The 17,906-nt window shown below is 37.2% G+C and overlaps 3 protein-coding genes across 3 annotated transcripts; 2 read left to right on the forward strand and 1 right to left on the reverse strand.

Annotated features, from left to right (window-relative positions):
- Nucleotides 1-451: 451 nt before the first annotated feature.
- LOC148071868 (uncharacterized) lies at nucleotides 452-4,616 on the forward strand. Its single transcript, XM_087798605.1, has 6 exons — nucleotides 452-593; nucleotides 1,692-1,926; nucleotides 1,985-2,076; nucleotides 4,049-4,188; nucleotides 4,264-4,368; nucleotides 4,439-4,616. Exons 1-6 carry the CDS (start codon nucleotides 452-454, stop codon nucleotides 4,523-4,525), a joined length of 801 nt encoding a protein of 266 aa, XP_087654731.1. The 3' UTR covers nucleotides 4,526-4,616.
- A 2,327-nt stretch (nucleotides 4,617-6,943) lies between these two features.
- On the forward strand, nucleotides 6,944-11,999 carry LOC148071869 (uncharacterized). Its single transcript, XM_087798607.1, has 9 exons — nucleotides 6,944-6,974; nucleotides 7,108-7,233; nucleotides 8,075-9,697; nucleotides 9,768-9,867; nucleotides 9,933-10,081; nucleotides 10,210-10,322; nucleotides 11,475-11,564; nucleotides 11,652-11,774; nucleotides 11,847-11,999. The coding sequence occupies exons 1-9, from the start codon at nucleotides 6,944-6,946 to the stop codon at nucleotides 11,997-11,999; spliced, it is 2,508 nt and encodes an 835-aa protein (XP_087654733.1).
- Nucleotides 12,000-14,209: 2,210 nt separating this feature from the next.
- LOC148071870 (uncharacterized) lies at nucleotides 14,210-17,656 on the reverse strand. Its single transcript, XM_087799366.1, has 5 exons — nucleotides 17,588-17,656; nucleotides 16,636-16,744; nucleotides 16,422-16,568; nucleotides 16,218-16,311; nucleotides 14,210-14,474 (listed from the first exon to the last, which is right to left on the reverse strand). Exons 2-5 carry the CDS (start codon nucleotides 16,727-16,729, stop codon nucleotides 14,330-14,332), a joined length of 480 nt encoding a protein of 159 aa, XP_087655492.1. The 5' UTR covers nucleotides 16,730-16,744; nucleotides 17,588-17,656; the 3' UTR covers nucleotides 14,210-14,329.
- Nucleotides 17,657-17,906: the final 250 nt, after the last annotated feature.

Raw genomic sequence — 17,906 nt, forward strand, 5'->3', positions numbered from 1 at the left:
TTGGAAAGTCCAACAGATGAATGAGTTTTCAATAAATGACCTCAGCAGAGAGAATGACGTCCTTTAAAAAACGTCTCAAATTTCCTCCTGTCACCTGCGGAACTTGAGATTCCACAACCAGACCGGTATTGTTGTGTGAGCTTTTCTCCAATTGTTGGTTTTTCTTCTTACTTGTATTTGTCTTTCCCGGAAAGTACGGGTGTGTTTTTTTTTTTTTTGTGATATTGACAAAAGCAGCAGGATTACCTGGAGCTGCTCTGGACGGGTATATATAGATGCTGCTGGGCTTCAACAGACACTCCAGTCCAGGACTGACAAGAGGACATCACAGGCAGGTAAGTTTTCATACCTTTGGTTGGATGACAGAACTCGGAAAATGAAAGATGGATCAACATTTTGAATCTTCTTCTTCTCTCCAGCTTACCTGAACGGAAAAAAAACAACTTCCAATATGCCTTCCAACGGAGACAGTCAGAAACAAGAGATGAAAAGCAGATACGACAAGCAGGGCTACCTGTCATCCCTGTCCATCCTCAGTGACGTGGAGCTCCGGGAAGCTCAGCAAGCCTTCCACGAGCTGGAGGAGAAGCACGGTGAGCGAAGAACTCTGGAGCGTCAACATCAGATTTATTTCAGTCTAACACAAACTAAACTAAATGATTCTTGTATAAGTGTCATCAGAATATTTAATGGTTGACCTGAAAATTTGAAATATTGAAATTTGTTGGCCTTTTATTTTTATTTTTGGGGGGAAAAAAAATCTAAATTGAAAGTTTGAATTTGTTATTATTGAATAATTTTATTTAATAATCTGTATATTGTAAGGTTGAATTTGTTTTAATTCAATCGTTCAATTCTATAATTAATATACTGAAAAGGTTGAAGTTAATTGGGTTTTAGTTAAAGTTAACTGAAACATTTCAAATATTATCCATTTTTTTTACTCATATGCTTTGATATTCTAATAAAAATAGTATAAAAATACATTTTCTAAATTCAATATATATTCAAATTTGTATATAATAATTTCAGTAATATGTTGCCACTATGATCGGCTCTTTTGTCATTTTCTTGGTGACCTATTTTACCAACATTTTCATATTGAATTTGAAATGCTTCAGATGAAAATCCACCTTAAAAGAAAATTATTTAATTCGATTATTCACCAAAGAAAAACTATACTATACAGAGTATATTAAAAATGTAAAGAAATGTTTTTATTGATTGATTTAATAATCTGTATATTGAAATGGTTGAAATTGTTTGGCGTGTTTTTTTATATTTGAATGAAACCTTTCAAATATTTCCAATTTCTTTTTACACATAGAGTTTGATATTGAAATTACAATAATTTACATTTTCTAAATTCAATATATATTTCAATTTCTAGCCTTTTAATTCAATATAATAACATCGGTAAAAAGATATGTATAGCATATATATGATACTATATGATACCAACATCTTTATATTGACTTTGAATTGCTTCAAATTTAAAAAAAAAAATGAATTGAGAAAAAGATTCTTGAAAAAATGACCTTTCAATATACAGAGTATTACATTCAAATATTAACAATATACAGTATATATATATAAAAGTTCAACCAGTCAACACTATGATGTCATTGGTTTACTTCAATACAATCACCTGCATGTATCCGAAAGAATAATCAAATACTTTGTGCTCTCAGGTGAATCCTACACTCAGTACAGCCTCCATAACATTCACCTCCAACATAAATGGGCCATGGATCTCGCCAAACACCCGAACCTCCTCAATGTGATGACGGCCCTCTTGGGCCCCGATGTGATCCTGCTGGACTCTCGCTTCATCTGCAAGTACCCCATCGTCAACGTGGAGGAGAGACGGAGCGAAATCAACCCTGAATCTGGACTTCCTTTCGTGGCCTGGCATCAGGATATGAGGTTTGTTAACTTGTTCTTGGAATTTTGGTTTTGGTTTTGACTGCTCTCGTGCTCGCAGGTATTGGGGGATTGCCGGAGGTCCGGTCATCTCCGTCTGGCTCGGTCTGGACGACGCCACGAAGGAAAACGGCGCTCTGCTGGTCATCCCAGGTACTTCAAGAGATATAAGAATTATTACTATTGTCTTCTTTGAAGGAAATGTTTTATAGTTTTGAATTAGAATACTTTTATTCACTGTATTAATTGTATGCATCAGATTTCTATAGGAATTTATTTAAGTAGAAAAATGTAAAAAAGTAAAAACTACTTGAAATGTGAAATGTGAATATTCATATTATCTTTAATTATTAACATGAGAATTAAATGATTAAAACCTTCACGGTTTTTGTCAAAACAGCTTTAGGCTGTTTACGAAAAGCATCTAATGATGTTGACCCAAACAAACAATACAACAACTTAAGCTTACTTAAACAAATGTTTGAAGGAAGAACAAAGGTAAAAAGAGAATAAAAAATAAACAATACTCTCTTCAAGTTAACCTTATTTTAGGAAAAGGAATAACCAAACGGTTTAATTTATCAAATTAAATGCGAGGAAAACCTAATGTGTGTTCTATTTCATGACCTATGCTTACTGGTTACATAATCAAATGACCAAGTATTAAAGAAGATAGTTTAACATAATTGTTGGTAAGTAAGAAAGTCAAACATTTGGACTGTCTTTCTCCACTTTTTTCTCCACAACTTTTTTTGTTTAATTTTGATTCATCTTGTATTGAATATCTTAATTTAACTATTTGTATATTTAAATTGTCGATATCTTTTTTTACATATAGTTGGATGATTAAAAAAATTGGAATATTAGAACATTATTAAATCATTTTACACACATGTGTATATGGATATTGTTATACAAATAACTCCTTTTTTTTTCTACTCTTCCATATTTTTAAATATTAGAATTTTTTATTCAATATTTTAAAATGCCAAGATAGTACCAATACACAACAATTGAATTTGAAATGCTACAAATTCTAAAATATTTAATTTAGAATATCACATAGAATATCAAAATCTATGTGTAAAATAAAATAATTAATTAGAAAAAAATATAGTTTCTAAATATATATATATAGTTTCTCTTCAAGTTAACAGTATTTTAGGAAAAGGAATAACCAAACGGTTTAATTGTAAAGCTTTTAAAAGAGATTTCAATCATGGTTTAAAATAGCGAAATCTAATGCTTTAAGGGAAGAAGACGACAAATGTTTGAGGGGCTTTCATCATTTTTGTGACTTTAGTGCTAGTTTTTTCTTCTCCTCATTCATCAAAAGCATCAGTTCTTATTAGCAACAGTGTCTTCTCTCGCGTACACAGCCGAGAGGCACCGGTATTTCCAATCAAAATATTACCACACTTCAAACTTGATCAGTTTTGCAGACCAAAAAGGGCCAATTTCAATTAAATTGTGAACCAACCTTACTTGATATCATCCGTAAAAACTGAACATGTTAAAACAAACCATGGAAAAAATAATATGGATTCTTTTATAAAGGCTTTTGAGCAAAAATTTGAAATGAAACGTCATCAGCTGGGTTTTAACATTGGAGTGTTCAATTTGTTTACATTAAATATAAATAAAATTGTATAAAAGGTAGTTCTTTGTAGGAGGTTTGTGTTGGTGTTGGCGTCATTAAACAGGAATACTGATATGTAGCACAGTTGTTGGATTAATAGTGAAGTAAGATGCTTTTTTCACTTCTTGCAACTAAACAATCAGTTTTAAAAGGTAATTTGTCAGTCGAGATTTGAGTAAAACTATAAACAACTACTTTGTGACTGATTCACACAAAACTTCCACAAGATGTCTTGGCTACTCTTGAATTGTCATCAACAGTTTGTGACCGTCAATCTTGTTTGTTTTTTTTTACCAATCTTGTATAAAATGTCAGCTGTAAGACGCCACTCCTACAAACCCCATAATGTACTGCAGCAACTTCACAAAAGGCGAATGGAGGATCAAATCCATATTGTTGAATAAAGAGTATCATTTTAATTAAATGTAACTTGTTTTTTGGCTAATTTTCGCATTTTTACGCATGAATCTATCGTTTTTTCTGCAGGAAGTCACAAGTCCGGCATGTTCCCTCATCACCAAGCAGTTCGTTTTGGGAACATGCTGACTGTGAACCAGGAGATCCCGTCCGAACTGGTGAATTCTGAGGACGCTGTTCTCTGTCCTCTGTCAGCCGGGCAGATGTCTGTGAGTGAAACAGAAACCTGCTTCACAGATATATATTTTTTTAAATGTTTGCTGATTTTAATCATCTTCACACAGGTTCACGACGGCTTCCTGGTCCATGCCAGTGACCCCAACATGTCCCAGAAAAGACGCTGTGGATTCGTGGTTCGCTACGTTGCGACCAGTGCCTTCCCCATTGACGTGAGAGACTCGACCTCATCTTAACTCCCAAATACATGATGACTAATCACTTTTTCCTGTTCGTTTCAAGGATCCTGATCGTCCCAGAAAATTCCACTCTACCGTGTTGATCTCTGGATCCGACCAGTTTAATCACTTCTCAAGCAAAAGCACATGAACCTGGGAATCCATCTAGAGAGAGAGGAGTTTGATCTACATTTGACCAAAGATCCATTAAATTATATATACAATTAAAATATTAAAACTGACTCTGAAGTGTCTCTCTTGTTTTTTGTGTATTTCATCTACCGGTTAATAACAAGTTAATTTAAATGCAAAGTATTGAACATTGTGCTTAAAATGTATAGTAAGATCAAGAAAGACCAGATTCAATCAATCAAGTTACTGAAGCATGAGTTTATGTTGATTGTTTTTCATGTATTTTACTTTCTACATCACATACATCCTTGAAAAATTATCGTGCTTTCTGAAGTATCTGCCCGCTGACATTCAACGACTTTTTATTTTTTTTTAAATAAATTAACATGTTAACATTTAAGAGGCAGAATTTAAAATTTTGTTTTAAAAATGTGAAAAAAGGAATGTATGCTCATAAAGAATGAATTAAATCTGTATTTTACTTCTTTTTGCCCTCCATTTTCCGGTACACCCTAGTTTCTTCTCTTCACAAGGGATACCACAAACACCTTGACCCAGAGGCAACACAAGGGTTAAGAGGAGTTGATACAAACCTCTGAATTTGTGTGTCAAGAGTTCGTTCTAAAAGTACTTTGAAGAAGATCTCAGATAGATGTTATATTTCCCTACAGAGTTGCAGCCATTTAAATGTATTTCCGACTCATTTGTACTATATATTCATAGTTTTATGATTTTTTTTTTATTGATGAAATGAAATGCGAAGAAAACTTAATCTGTGTTTTATTCCATGACCTATGCTTTCTGGTTACATAATCAAATACAAAGTATCGAAAAAGATAGTTTAACATAATTGTTGGTCGTTGTCACTGACCTTCAAACTAAAAAAAGTCAAAAATTTGGACTGTCTTTCTCCAAATTGTTTTTTTAAACGTTTACATTTTTGTTTTATTCAATCATTTCGATATTGAAAGTTTGATTTATTTTGTATTGAATATCTTAATTCAACTATTTGTGTATTGATATTGTTGATATCTTCTTTTACAAATAAATGGAATATTAAAACATTATTCAAACATTTTACACACATGTGTATATGGATATTGTTATTCCAAGGATACATTTTTCCCAATTTTCTAAATTTTCAAATATTAGCATTTTCAATTCAATATTTGAAAATGCCAAGATAGTAAAACTACACAATAATTGAATTTGAAATGCTACAAATTCAAAAATATATTGAATTTAGAAAATAGTTAGAATATCAAATCTGTCTGTAAAAGAAAATAATTAATTAGAGAAAATATTTAAATTCAGTTACAAACGTCAACAAATTCAACGTTTCTATCTCCAGTTTATTGAATACAATTATTAAAACATATATTAATGCTTGGAAAAAAAACAACATCTCAATTAAAAGTGAAAAGTTTAAACCTTGAAAATGTAAAATTCAACCATTCAATATTCTAATGGCATCACTGACTCGTATCCATAGTTCTCATCAGCTATTCAAAACATTTTTATATCTTCAATATTTTCCCTTATAAAGCACAAGATTCTTAACGTGAAGCTAAAAAGTAAATAAATGGATGAATTCATATTGTCCAACCAGAGGAACTAATTCATCTGTTCCACTGACATCTATCAGATCATCTCTTCTTCTGTCCTTGACGCCAATTGTGGAGCATCGACGCCCACATTCTCTTTATTATATACAATTACAAACATGTTGTTCTTACACTTATTTTTGTTCCACATGTTTCCTGATAGGGTTAAAACCTTTCCCAGCTACTTTGACCCAAGTCTTTAAACGATTTATGTCTGCAGCCGTAAATATATATAAACTGTCTTTAACAGGACGTATGAAATAATATTTTTTATTCTTAAAGGTTCTACTTATTTCAAGTATCTCTGTGTTTGTTCTTCTTTACCAAATATTCCCATCAAACGTCATCATTTTACTCTTGTCTCTTCCTTATCTTTTCTTAATCACTGATGTCTTTATAGGTTAAAATATCAAAATGAACATTGATGTACTGTATATTGATATTGCGACCATAAAATGACTTGGACGCCCAGATGTGTTACTTTGATCTTCTCTTATTTAGATCATTTGTATTTCACGATTGCTGGAAAAAAAAAACACTAACTTGATCATCAGTTATAAAGTAATCAAAAATTAAATAATAGTTTCATCAATTATTTTCAAAAGAAAGTCTCTTTTTTCCTTTTATTTTGTTATCTATAATATACTTCCTGTAGGTTCAGAAAATGGGAATTTTGTGAGTAAGAAGCTTCTTGTAAAAAGTCTGTTCTGGTTTCAGTGACGCTGGTGTTATTTCCCGAACACCTGAGCAGCATCAGGTTTCTTCCGCTCGCGTCACAACAGTATAAATCTGCTCCACACTGGGATGCAGAGGAACTAGATCACTCTCCACTCATGTCTGTCGGGATTCTCAGCATCGCTGGAGGTAAAGATCAACTCTAGAAGATGTAGTTGCTACTTGCTCTGCTGCTTCTTGTACTTCAGGAGAATGTTTTAGTTTTTTTTATGTTTGGGAGCATGATTTAAAATAAAACAAAATAATATATTTTGATTTCCAGGTTCTCTCCTCCTGCTGGTGAACAACTATGGCAGTTCTGCACAGAACGACTTCATCTCCTCCACCGCCCTCGGGGTTCTTCTGCTCATCCTGTCGGGACTGTTGGCGCTTACAGGTCCGTACCCATGTCTCCTGAAATCATGTTGTTTTTTACGACAACTTCCATGATACACAGCAACAGTTTAGGTTCCACTTAAAGTAGCATTCGTGTTAAAAAATGAAAATTTGTGTCACTCAAAAACAATGCAGCATAAAACAATTACCAAGAGAAGCACTGGGACAGCACATACCTCTACCAAGGAGCTAATTTAACATGATATTTATTTATATATTTTTAACTGAGGCATGCACCAACTTTCTATTATTCAAGTATTGTTTTGACTTGAAATCAAACACACAATTTTGGGTTGACAGCACTTTGGAGTCAGAATCTTAACAAGAAGGAAACCCGTTTTTTATAACTATAACTATTTATAACTAGTTGTTGTAGTGGCAACCATTATCAGACTAAAAATAACTAATTTGGTCACTACAGTCGGATTCAAAATGATCATTTCACGAACCGACCTTCAGATAAAACCAGTATGAATAAAATATAAAGATAGAAATATAGAGTTTTTATTTCACTAGTTGAAATATTTATTGTGTGAGTAAAGTTGCTTAAAACAAGTGTCTTTTTTTCAAAATAAAACACCTTTCACACAGTAATAACCGACAGAACGTAAATGATAGACAGAACTGCTATGTGTTATTAAGACAAGTTTTTGTTTCTGCCAGTCCGAAGTTAGCTGGGAGACAAGCAGCAGCCATTAAAAGCCGTATAAGTGAATCACAAAATCTTGCAAAAAATGTTCCTGAAGAATAACCAACATTTTAAGAAGTCATTAAAAATATGTTCATCTGGTTTTGTTTTACTTTGCCAACAGGATAATAAATAAGTAATTAATTTCCCTTTTATCCATTTTCAGCTTTCGACCAAGACCAGCTCTTGACGTGTCTGTGTCTGACAGTCTCGGCCTTATGGTCTGGTTCAGGTCTGGTCTACGTCCTGGCTGGTCAGGGTGTCCTGCAGCCCACGGAGCTGAGCTCCTCACTGGTTCCCGGTCTGGCAGCGTTCACAGTCACTCTTCTGATCATCGGCGTTTTTGCGCTTGTCGTGAAGCGACCGGTCCTGTCGTTTATCGCGATCGGTGTTAGCTTAGCATGTGCTCATCAGATCGCCGGACTGACTTCCGTCGGTTTCGGGCAGTCGGCGTCAGCCGCAAATTACTTACTGGTGTGTTTGGTGGGTTGCTACTTCGGGTTTGGGCGTTTAATTTCCACCATCACGCAGGGGGGAGTCGAACTACCCGGATGTCATTCAAAGCTGAAACCAAGGCAGAACTCAGAGGAGCGCACCTCGGCGTCAGTGGCGTTGGTGATGAATCTGCTGTCGGCCTCGGTCCTGGTCTGCCCTCTGCTCGGGGTGGTCCCGCGGCTCTCTGTAGGTCACGTCCCCTGGCTGTGGACCGCCGGGACCTTCCAAATATCCATGTGTGTCCTCTCCTTCAGAGCTATGGACTCGCTGTCTGGAACCTTTCATGGACTCACATCTGTGCTGCGACTTGCAGAGGGATTCGGTGCCCTTTTAGTTTCCTACTCCATGAAGCCCCTCGTCCCCGTCCCCCCGTTCGTCATATTCTCGGTTCTGTTCTTCCTCCTGGCCGTGTTCAGCTGCCAAAAGAGCTTGCTCGAGGGTCTCTACCAGCTGTTGTTTGCAAGCTACTGCATCGCTGTTGCGGCACGAAGTCAAGGATTCTTCCACCGCGGGGCTCAGAGCGTGCAGGCGGCCATATTTGTCGTCTCCGCCGGTATGCTAGCCGTCAACATGGTGTCCGCTAAAGCCATTAGCGCGGGGACGAGTTGCGTTAAAGCGTTGTTGTCTCGTGTACCCGGGGTCGTGATGAGCGATAAGGGGCAGCACACGCCTTACTTGGGTTACTCCAAATACGCAGATGCTGAAGCGTTGGGCCACGCGTGCGGCGTCCTGGCGGCGGCCGCCCTCGCCGCCGCGACCCCCGAGAGTCCAGATTGGGTCCCGCCTTGGGTGGCGACAGCTGGTGCGCTTCAGCTGCTGGTGGGATCCGTCTCTTTCGCTCGTGGCAAAACCTTCGAGAGCGCCGTTTTTATCTTCTACGGGCTGATGTGGATCACGTGGGGGTCGACGCGATACGCCGGTTTTTACTCCGACGCCAGAGGCTTCAACGTCGCCGCCGGGATCATCGGCTTCGCGCTGTTGAATCTGTTGGTCGTGGCCGCCGCCGCGTTTGTCAACGTCGCCTGGTTCCTGTACGCCGGCGCGTTCCAGCTCGTCGTCGTCAGCTTCCTGCTGGACGCCGTGGACGCCGTGCCTCGTGGCTACGACGCCGCGGTCGCCTCCGTCTACGGCCTCGTTAGCTTGTATTGTTTCGTCGCGCAGATGTTCAACGGTATGTTCGACTCTCCTCGCCTGCCTCTGGGGAGGCCTATGGTTAAGCTAGCCGGGGTCAGGGGCACCAGCACCTGTCCACACCTGCCGGCCAACAAAGCCACATCCGTCCAACAGATCGCAGGTGATATTCCTAATCATCAGGTTCCAAAATGAAACTAGATTTCTGTATATGAATCATAGTTCTGTCGCAGATATAATGAAGGACGGGGGAGTTTGCGGGATCCCGACAGACACCGTCTACGTCCTCGTCGCTGCGTGCAACAGACCGGACGCGGTTGTCAAAGCATTTAAGTAAGTTGCCATTATTAGTAACATTGTTGTTAAAAGAACTCCTGATTTAACTGAACCACCGTCAGTGTGAAGAAGCAGGCTCAGGATCGACCCATGTCGCTGTGGCTCTCCTCCATCAAGCAGCTGGACCCTGTCAGACACCTGCTGAGCCCCTTGCTCCTGGACTTCATGGAAGCCGCATGGCCTTCATCCATCAGCATGGTTATACCCAGAGGTAAGGCATTGTTTTCTTTCTCCTCTTTGGTAACTTTGTTCAGATGTGCCAGTGGCTCTGGATTATTAAACTACACAGATGTTTGTAAATGATGTTGAAATCCTTCTTTTATCGTCTCTCAAAAACAGGTCCATGGATGGAAACTTTTGGATTAGGAAAGGCTGCGATACATATTGGGACTCCACAAAGTGTCGCCATCAGAAATCCAGACTGCTCCGTGACAACGCATCTCATTAATCTGGTAAATTCAGGGCTTAAACAATTAGTATTGATCCAACATTTTCAATACCAGTAATGATGTACCTTCACTTCGATACTCGTTTCCTGAACTATAGTTTTTTTTTCGATACAAATTTGGTTCGATTAATTATAACAAAAATAATCGTACAAAGTACAAATATTCAGTTTTTGGTCAATTTTCCCTCCATTTATTTCTCACAGAAAAAATAAGCAACCAATTTCCAATGCAAAAGAATACTTGCTAAGAAATTACAAGTCACTCTGATGTTCACTGCCTTTGTAATAGTTTTTCTTCAGTAAAATCCACACATTATCAAGTTTTTACTTAATAGACGTAGAAGATAAAAACGGTGCTCTCACTATATTCACATGAAAATGATTCTACTTTGATTTGAAACCGAACAAGAAACTTTCATTGCTAGTGTTGTAAAAACAAAATTGGATTTCTTTGTGGTTGCAGTACAGAATGAAAGAATGAAATAAGATAACACACAAAATAAGTAATAGAGAAACAAAACCAAGCACCAGGGCAGCCATTGACAAACATGTGTTAAATAGTCTCAACATTATATCCATTTGTTTTGAAACCAAAATATGTCCAAATGTTAGCTTTAAAACCTGCTGGAGTCGAATCTTGTCCTCAGTCATCACCGGGATCTCGCAGGAATTCTTTGTCCCTTTAACGGCGGAGGACGTAATGACTGCTGCCATCTAGTGGCCTGAAGTTTAATGACAACACAAAAATGAACAACAGCTATGACTATTTGCATGTAAAAATCTAATTATTTTATTTTAAACACACTTTTTATAGTTGTACACCATAAAAGAACCCTACATTCAAAGAAAATACGGTGATATATCGCTGTGTCAACATTTGCTAACACCCCTAGTCCTTAATCAATAAAACGTGATTTACTTTTATTGTTAGATTTACTGGAGATTTAGAAGAAAACTTTCCAAATTAGTTCTATTTGTATAAGATTCATAGCATGTTCTCTTTTTGTCTAAATAAAACACATTTGGGTTTTCATGTAATTAATTCAGAATAATGTCCATTTCTGTTAGCTTCAGTTCAGCTTTCTTTAGCCACCTTTTTTTCGTTAAATATTAGATGTTTTCTTAAAGACCCTCTGTATGTTTTTTCTGGCACCAGGTTGGACCTATCGCTGTCACCTCTGCTAACCCAACAGGAGAAGCTGACACCACTCACCACAACCAGGTGTATGCTAAGCTAACTGACAAGGTGAAGATTGAAATGGTGTTTCAGAAAGAAGGAGACACTTTTGCTTCGTCTAACAGCGTTTTTTTTTTTTTTCCTTCTGTTGTCGAGGTGGACGGTGTTTTGTGTGACGGGCCCTCACCTGAGAACATAGCCTCCACGGTGGTGGACTGCACCAAGATTGAAACGGGACAGATTGGCTTCTTCAGAGAGGGTCGTATTCCCAAGTCCAAGGTGGGTTAGCACGACGTGACCTTTTCTGAAGATTCATGATGATTATATGGTGTTTGTTTTTCAATCCTGGAGGTTCTTCAAATCTTCGCCGAGGTGCAGAAGAAGCACAGGTCGGGGCGAAGTAATTTGGCTTTTGAAGATGATCCAGAAGGAGCAGGATCTTCTCAAGAGGAGAGAATACCAGAGAATTTAACAATCGCTTCAGCAACTGCCACAGCAGAGTAAAATATGTTCACTGCAGCAGACAAATCTTTTAATGAAGTCAATTGTTTACAACCATTTTAAATTGTGTTGTCATGTTATGCACAGTTATTTTTATATAATGTCAGTTTTTTCAATTTTCATTATCGAATTTATATATAAGGTTATTTAATTGGACTTTTTTTTACACAATATTTGTATATATTTCTTCCTGCTTTAAAGGATTTTTTATTGGAGTTTTTGTTATTTATTTATTTAACTTGCCTTTTTGTAATTTCATTTTTACTTTATTTTTACCCATACTATATGTTTTTCTTATTTCAGTATTAATGATTGTAACATTAATGCTCCATGACTTTATTTCATTGAAATAAAACATTTACATGAATTCCAGAAATGCTCTTTTTTGTATTTCGTTTTGTGAAAAAGGTTAAAGGATATTAAAACAATAACTGATTCAGTGGGAAATAAAATGAATATTATATGTATTACATTGTATTACATGTCTTACACACTACAACACTGCAGAAAACTGACCAGAAACTGTTTCCTTCAACTGAGAAAAATCTCTAAATTTAGGAAAATTATGTCACAACACGATCTGGAGCTTATAATCCATGCATTTGCGTCTTATCGTTTAGACTATTGTAACATTTTATTTACGTGTCTGAACAAGAAGGAGCTGTCTCATCTGCAGTTGATACAAAACTCTGCAGCGAGAATTCTGACCTGCTCTAGTAGAAGAACTCGCATTTCCCTGATCCTTAAAACTCTACACTGACCCTCTTTCCTGGTGTCATTTTGCAACTACGTTCCACAAAACCTTCTGTTGAACCGACCTGACTTCCACCCCATGGTAAAGAGAAGCATAATAGGATCTTTAAATCAACAGAACACTTCTCTTAAGATGTTTCTATATCACTCGGGCAGGGAGACCCATTAGCAGAACAAGTCGCTTGAGGGTTCTAGTAATCAGAAGCTGCAGTCCTGAAGTGGTTTGTTGTTTTCAAAGAGTCGTTTCCATCAGGGTCGTGTTCGAAGGAGAGAGACGTGAACGACAAGAACAACATCTGCCGATGAGTGGAGGACACTTGAACCTCTGTGTGGAAGTAAACACATGTTTAAGGTGTTCAAGTGGGTTGATTTTGAGACGATATATGTTTTTATTACGAGGAATATTTTTTCATTATTCTTTCAAAGCATGGAATTAAAATTAATCTTCTCCTCTTATTCATGCTGTCTGGGACCGAGCAGTTCTGGGTTAATTCTGGTCGAGTAGTCGAGGAATCAATGAGCTTCATTTTGTTCATGTTAACAAGAACCTAATCTATAAATCACTGTTCACCAGGGAGCTAAAGTGATTTTGTTTAAGCTCATTCTCCGTCTATTCTGCCCTCAAAAGACGTTAATATCGGGGAAATCTTAGAGGCAGAAATGTAATTTAAACGTTCTCTTCTGGGAGTTCCTCTATGGAACTCACCTTTCTTCACTCAATTATGACGTGTCGCAGGGATTTTTTGGATAAAAGAAGCGGAACAATTGACTCGTGTGGAGTCATTTAACGCGACACAATAGACGCGGATAGTCTTCTGGGAAAATGTAAAGAGTTACGGCTTCAACTATTTCCTTTCTGAGACAACCCTCGGTGACCTGTTTTCTATGAGATGATCCACACAAGCCTGCAGCGTGAAACAAACAGTTTGAGACATTTATTTTTTACAAAATGTCTTAAAACTCTGAATGTTTGTGTTTTGTTCTTTTATTTGTTTTCCATTATAGAATGAGAGTAGTGGTTTCTTCTCTGTGTGTATAAATGAAATTTTATAGAATTAAAAGGTTTTTTTTTTTTATTTAACTTTACTTTAACTAAAATAAAATATATTATAATATTTTTACACAGATATCCTACAACAGTCAAAACAAGTGCTGACTTTGGTAGATGTTTTCTATAAATTGTGTTATTTTTACGGAGGATTGTTAAGATATAATGTTTGTTTTTTGTAACTTGTATTAAAAAAGATGCAACTATGAATTCTTCAGTCTCTAAAATGACTTATTTGAACAAAAAATTGTAATTAAACTGATCATTTGTTTGATTTGACGAGTGTAGTTTCTTTTCCGAAGCATGTACAAGCAAACACATGCTTTGAACAACTGCATTTCTTTCCAGGGTTTCCCCGTTCAGCTTCGGCAATCAAATGTAGAGTCTGAGATACTGAGATCGAAAAACAAAATAACACAAAAAAATATCGCTTTTATTCAATTCGTTTTCTAGGTCGAAACCCAGACGGTAACAATGTGGAGAGAAGGTCTGAGGAAAACTTCTCAGAGGGATGAAAAATACGTCCTAACAACTATTGGACATTATGCTCAAATATTCTCTTCACGTCTTGTATCTGCTCCAGCAGTGCCTTGTTCTTCTTCTCCAGCTCAGCCACGTGAATCTCAAGCCTCTTGAGGTATTCCTTGTTCCTCTGTCGATACTCCTGGTTGGCTTTCCTGCAAAACACATTACAGAGCTTAGCCACATAAGGGACACCCTGGAAAGACAGGCAGAGGCCCCATGTTGGGAGTCCAATCCAAAATGATCAACCCTCTAGGACAGGGGTCGGGAACCTATGGCTCGCGAGCCAGGTGTGGCTCTTTTGATGATTGCATCTGGCTCGCAGATTTCGGCTTTTCAGATAAAACATAAAATATTATCGCTTGTTTCAGGGGTGGGCAATACGTCGATCTCGCGAAGCTGTTGCGAGTAGATCGCGTGATTTAATAAAATATGATATAAGAAAATAGTAAAGAGAGCTCTGATTGGCTGCTGTGCATGTCAATCAAATGGTTATTATGCCGATTGGTTGAAAATTTGATTGACATGCACAGCAGCCAATCAGAGCTCCTGCCTCTTCCACTGAACGCACGGAAAAGATCATATGAATCGAGAATAAAAAGAGCAAAACGTCCGACAGTCATTTTACGCAATTCAGAAAAACGATATAGAATTATAAGCTTGTTTTTTTTTAATAATATATCGAACAAAATAATGCGCGTTTGATCGCTTCAGGTTCTTCTCTACGAGAGTCACAGAAACATGACGTCAGGTCCATCAAAGTTAAGCTGCAGGTTTCAATGAAAGCGCAACAAATGCTGGTTTTCCTTTTGTGATCGCGGTCCTTAAAACACACTTGCATTAATACACCATCACATGATGACTATTTGTAAATTACCTTTATCTCACGAATGTAATAAAAATACGCAGAAACACAAACACGTTAAACAGGTGAGACACACATTCTAATGACGTCAGAGACGATCAGACAAAGCGATGATGATGTGAAGTTACTGATGAACAGTTTTATTCTCGTTAAACTTCATCTGAAATTTAATTAATCCACTTGTGTGATTCATATCAGACATGTTTAAAATTAACAAATATAAACTGTTAGTTTGAATTCATGTTTTCATTTGTTTTTTGTTTTTTCATGATCACAGAAATGGAGAAATTTTAGTCTTGTGCTTCATTTAAATATGATTGACATATTGAAATGGAGGCATGGAAAGGGATGAACCCGTCTGAATTCTTTGTTGATTTTGATGAACAAAGGAAAAGGGCTTGAATTCGTGTCAAGCACAGATTCTTACATCTGAATATTATTTATATGGCTCTCACTGAAATAAATTTCCAAATATTTTGCTTTCATGGCTCTCTGAGTCAAAAAGGTTCCCGACCCCTGCTCTAGGACCTTAAGATCCTTAAACTCTGATCTATTAGTTATACCACAAATCTCTAAATGTAGATTTGGAGCCAGGGCCTTCAGTTTTCAAGCCCCTCTGCTGTGGAACCAACTACCGGCTTCAGTCCGGAGGGCAGACACCCTCTCTATGTATAAAAACAATCTTAGTAGAGAGTAGAAACGGTGGTTGATTCATATCGATGTTTCTTTTTCGAGTCGATTGCTAAAGTTGCTAGCTGCACTTCTTCTGTTAGCTATGCTAAAGCTAGACTTAAACAATGGTTTATATTGATGATGGTCTGATGAAGCTTCATGAGTCATTATCTTCAGAGCCCATTAGAGGGCGATCTCTGCAGCATTTTTCATTTGTTTTTTAAACGCCTCCCCATATCATTTTGTTTAAACTGATGGCGCCACCTACTGACCTCCCAACAACATGACACTGCTACTTCAGCCCTTCACTAGTGTATATAGTAGTAATACTTGGTGTAGACAGGCATCCGTTATTTTGTACCTGTGACTTATTAAACGAAGCGTCTTCTTCTGTAAAACCTCTTTTCCCGTCTTATTAGCCAATTGAGTGTTGGACTTCTGGCAGATGATTGGATCTGCAATACATTGAAAATACAAAAAAAAAAAAAAGTATTAGCTTTAAATGCAGTCAAAGGTTTTGTTTAAAATCTTAATTGTTGGACCATGAAGTTGAAGGAACGTGTACCTCTTAGTGGTTCATGAGAGAAGATCTTTAATCCGTCGCCGCCGAAATGAAGATTCTGTGGCTCGACCTTCGGGACGTTGATCAAGGTCATGAGCGACAGCTCCTGAGGACAGTTGACCTGGAAGTGGGCAGCATCGCTCGGGAACACTTGAAACGAAAAGGGACGCGGTCAAGACCAATCTTCACATTTCGATGAACCCAGAGCGAGGCCTACCTGGCAGTGAGTGGAGAGAGAAGTCGTCCTGGAAGAAGTCCTGGTCCTCACAGAAGTGCAGGAGTCCAGCCGGGTGGTTCAGTGGGTTTTCCATGTCTCGATCACACGACTGAGAAAGAACAAAAAAATGTCATTCCCTTCTAGAGCTAGCTGAAGATGTTGGTGGGTTCACTCAGGCCCCTGATTTCTTAAAAGAAATTGCTCAAATCTTGATTCAAAAGTCAAATCAATGAGGAATTATTGGTCATTTCATCGAAAAGATCACTTGTGAAGCCTCAGTGACCTCTACCCGTAATTTCTTTGACTCTGACAGATGCAGTGAACAATCTTTTTGTCTTTTATGTCTTTATTGGGACACTATGTCCTTTAGGTCAAACCGAAAAGGAGCTTTCATTTCGCCAAAAGAGGAAATATCCTAAAAAAAACAATAGAATACAATTTGTTAAAATTAATATATTATATATATATATTAATATTGATATATATATTTGAATAATAATATTTCTCTATTTTTATAAGAAATATGGTAATAAATAGAACTGATTTTATTTCATGAATCTATAATGTGTTAAAACCATTTAGTTTTCTCCTTAAAACACATTTAAGTAACTAGGATTTGATTTTATGTTATTATTGTTATTTTTGGGTTGTTTATGGATTTATTTTAAAAATGAGGTCAAACGAAAAAAAGAGGCACATGGTCAAGCTGAATACTATACACAGGGTAACATGTTCAAGACAACTATTTTTCATTTAAATAAAAACGTGGATTTGCCTTATTTATCTGCATTCTGCACTGACGTTGGGGCCTGAACAGGCCCAGGTTTTATTTATTTTTAATTACCAAATTAAATAGAAACAAATTTCAACATCTATATCAAATTTAAAAAGGATTTATTCAATTTCGACAGATATCTCTGTCATCCTTTCTGTCATGTACGAGAGAACTCACTGTCGGAGAGATGCGGACGCAGCGACGAAAAGACACTAATAGAAGCGCACGTGGGATTTGCACAGTCGTTTATGGAGGCTCGGGCGCAGTCATAAAGTCTCTGGCGCTCTGACGTCATCAGGTCAAAGAGACGCACGAGAAAGAAGTTGAATTCCAATCGTTAAAACAAGCTTTTTGTTTGCCTTACATGTTACCAGAAATAGAAATGTTTCTCTTTAAACTGAAGATGAAAGAAGTTTCAGTTGAACTCATTGACATCTATGAGCCGCTGACGCAATCATTTCATCGCGTTCTATTATAAAAACGAGTCATTTTATAT

The sequence above is a fragment of the Callionymus lyra genome, chromosome 9 (genome assembly GCF_982586985.1).
Source record: "Callionymus lyra chromosome 9, fCalLyr1.hap1.1, whole genome shotgun sequence".
Lineage (NCBI taxonomy): Eukaryota > Metazoa > Chordata > Actinopteri > Syngnathiformes > Callionymidae > Callionymus > Callionymus lyra.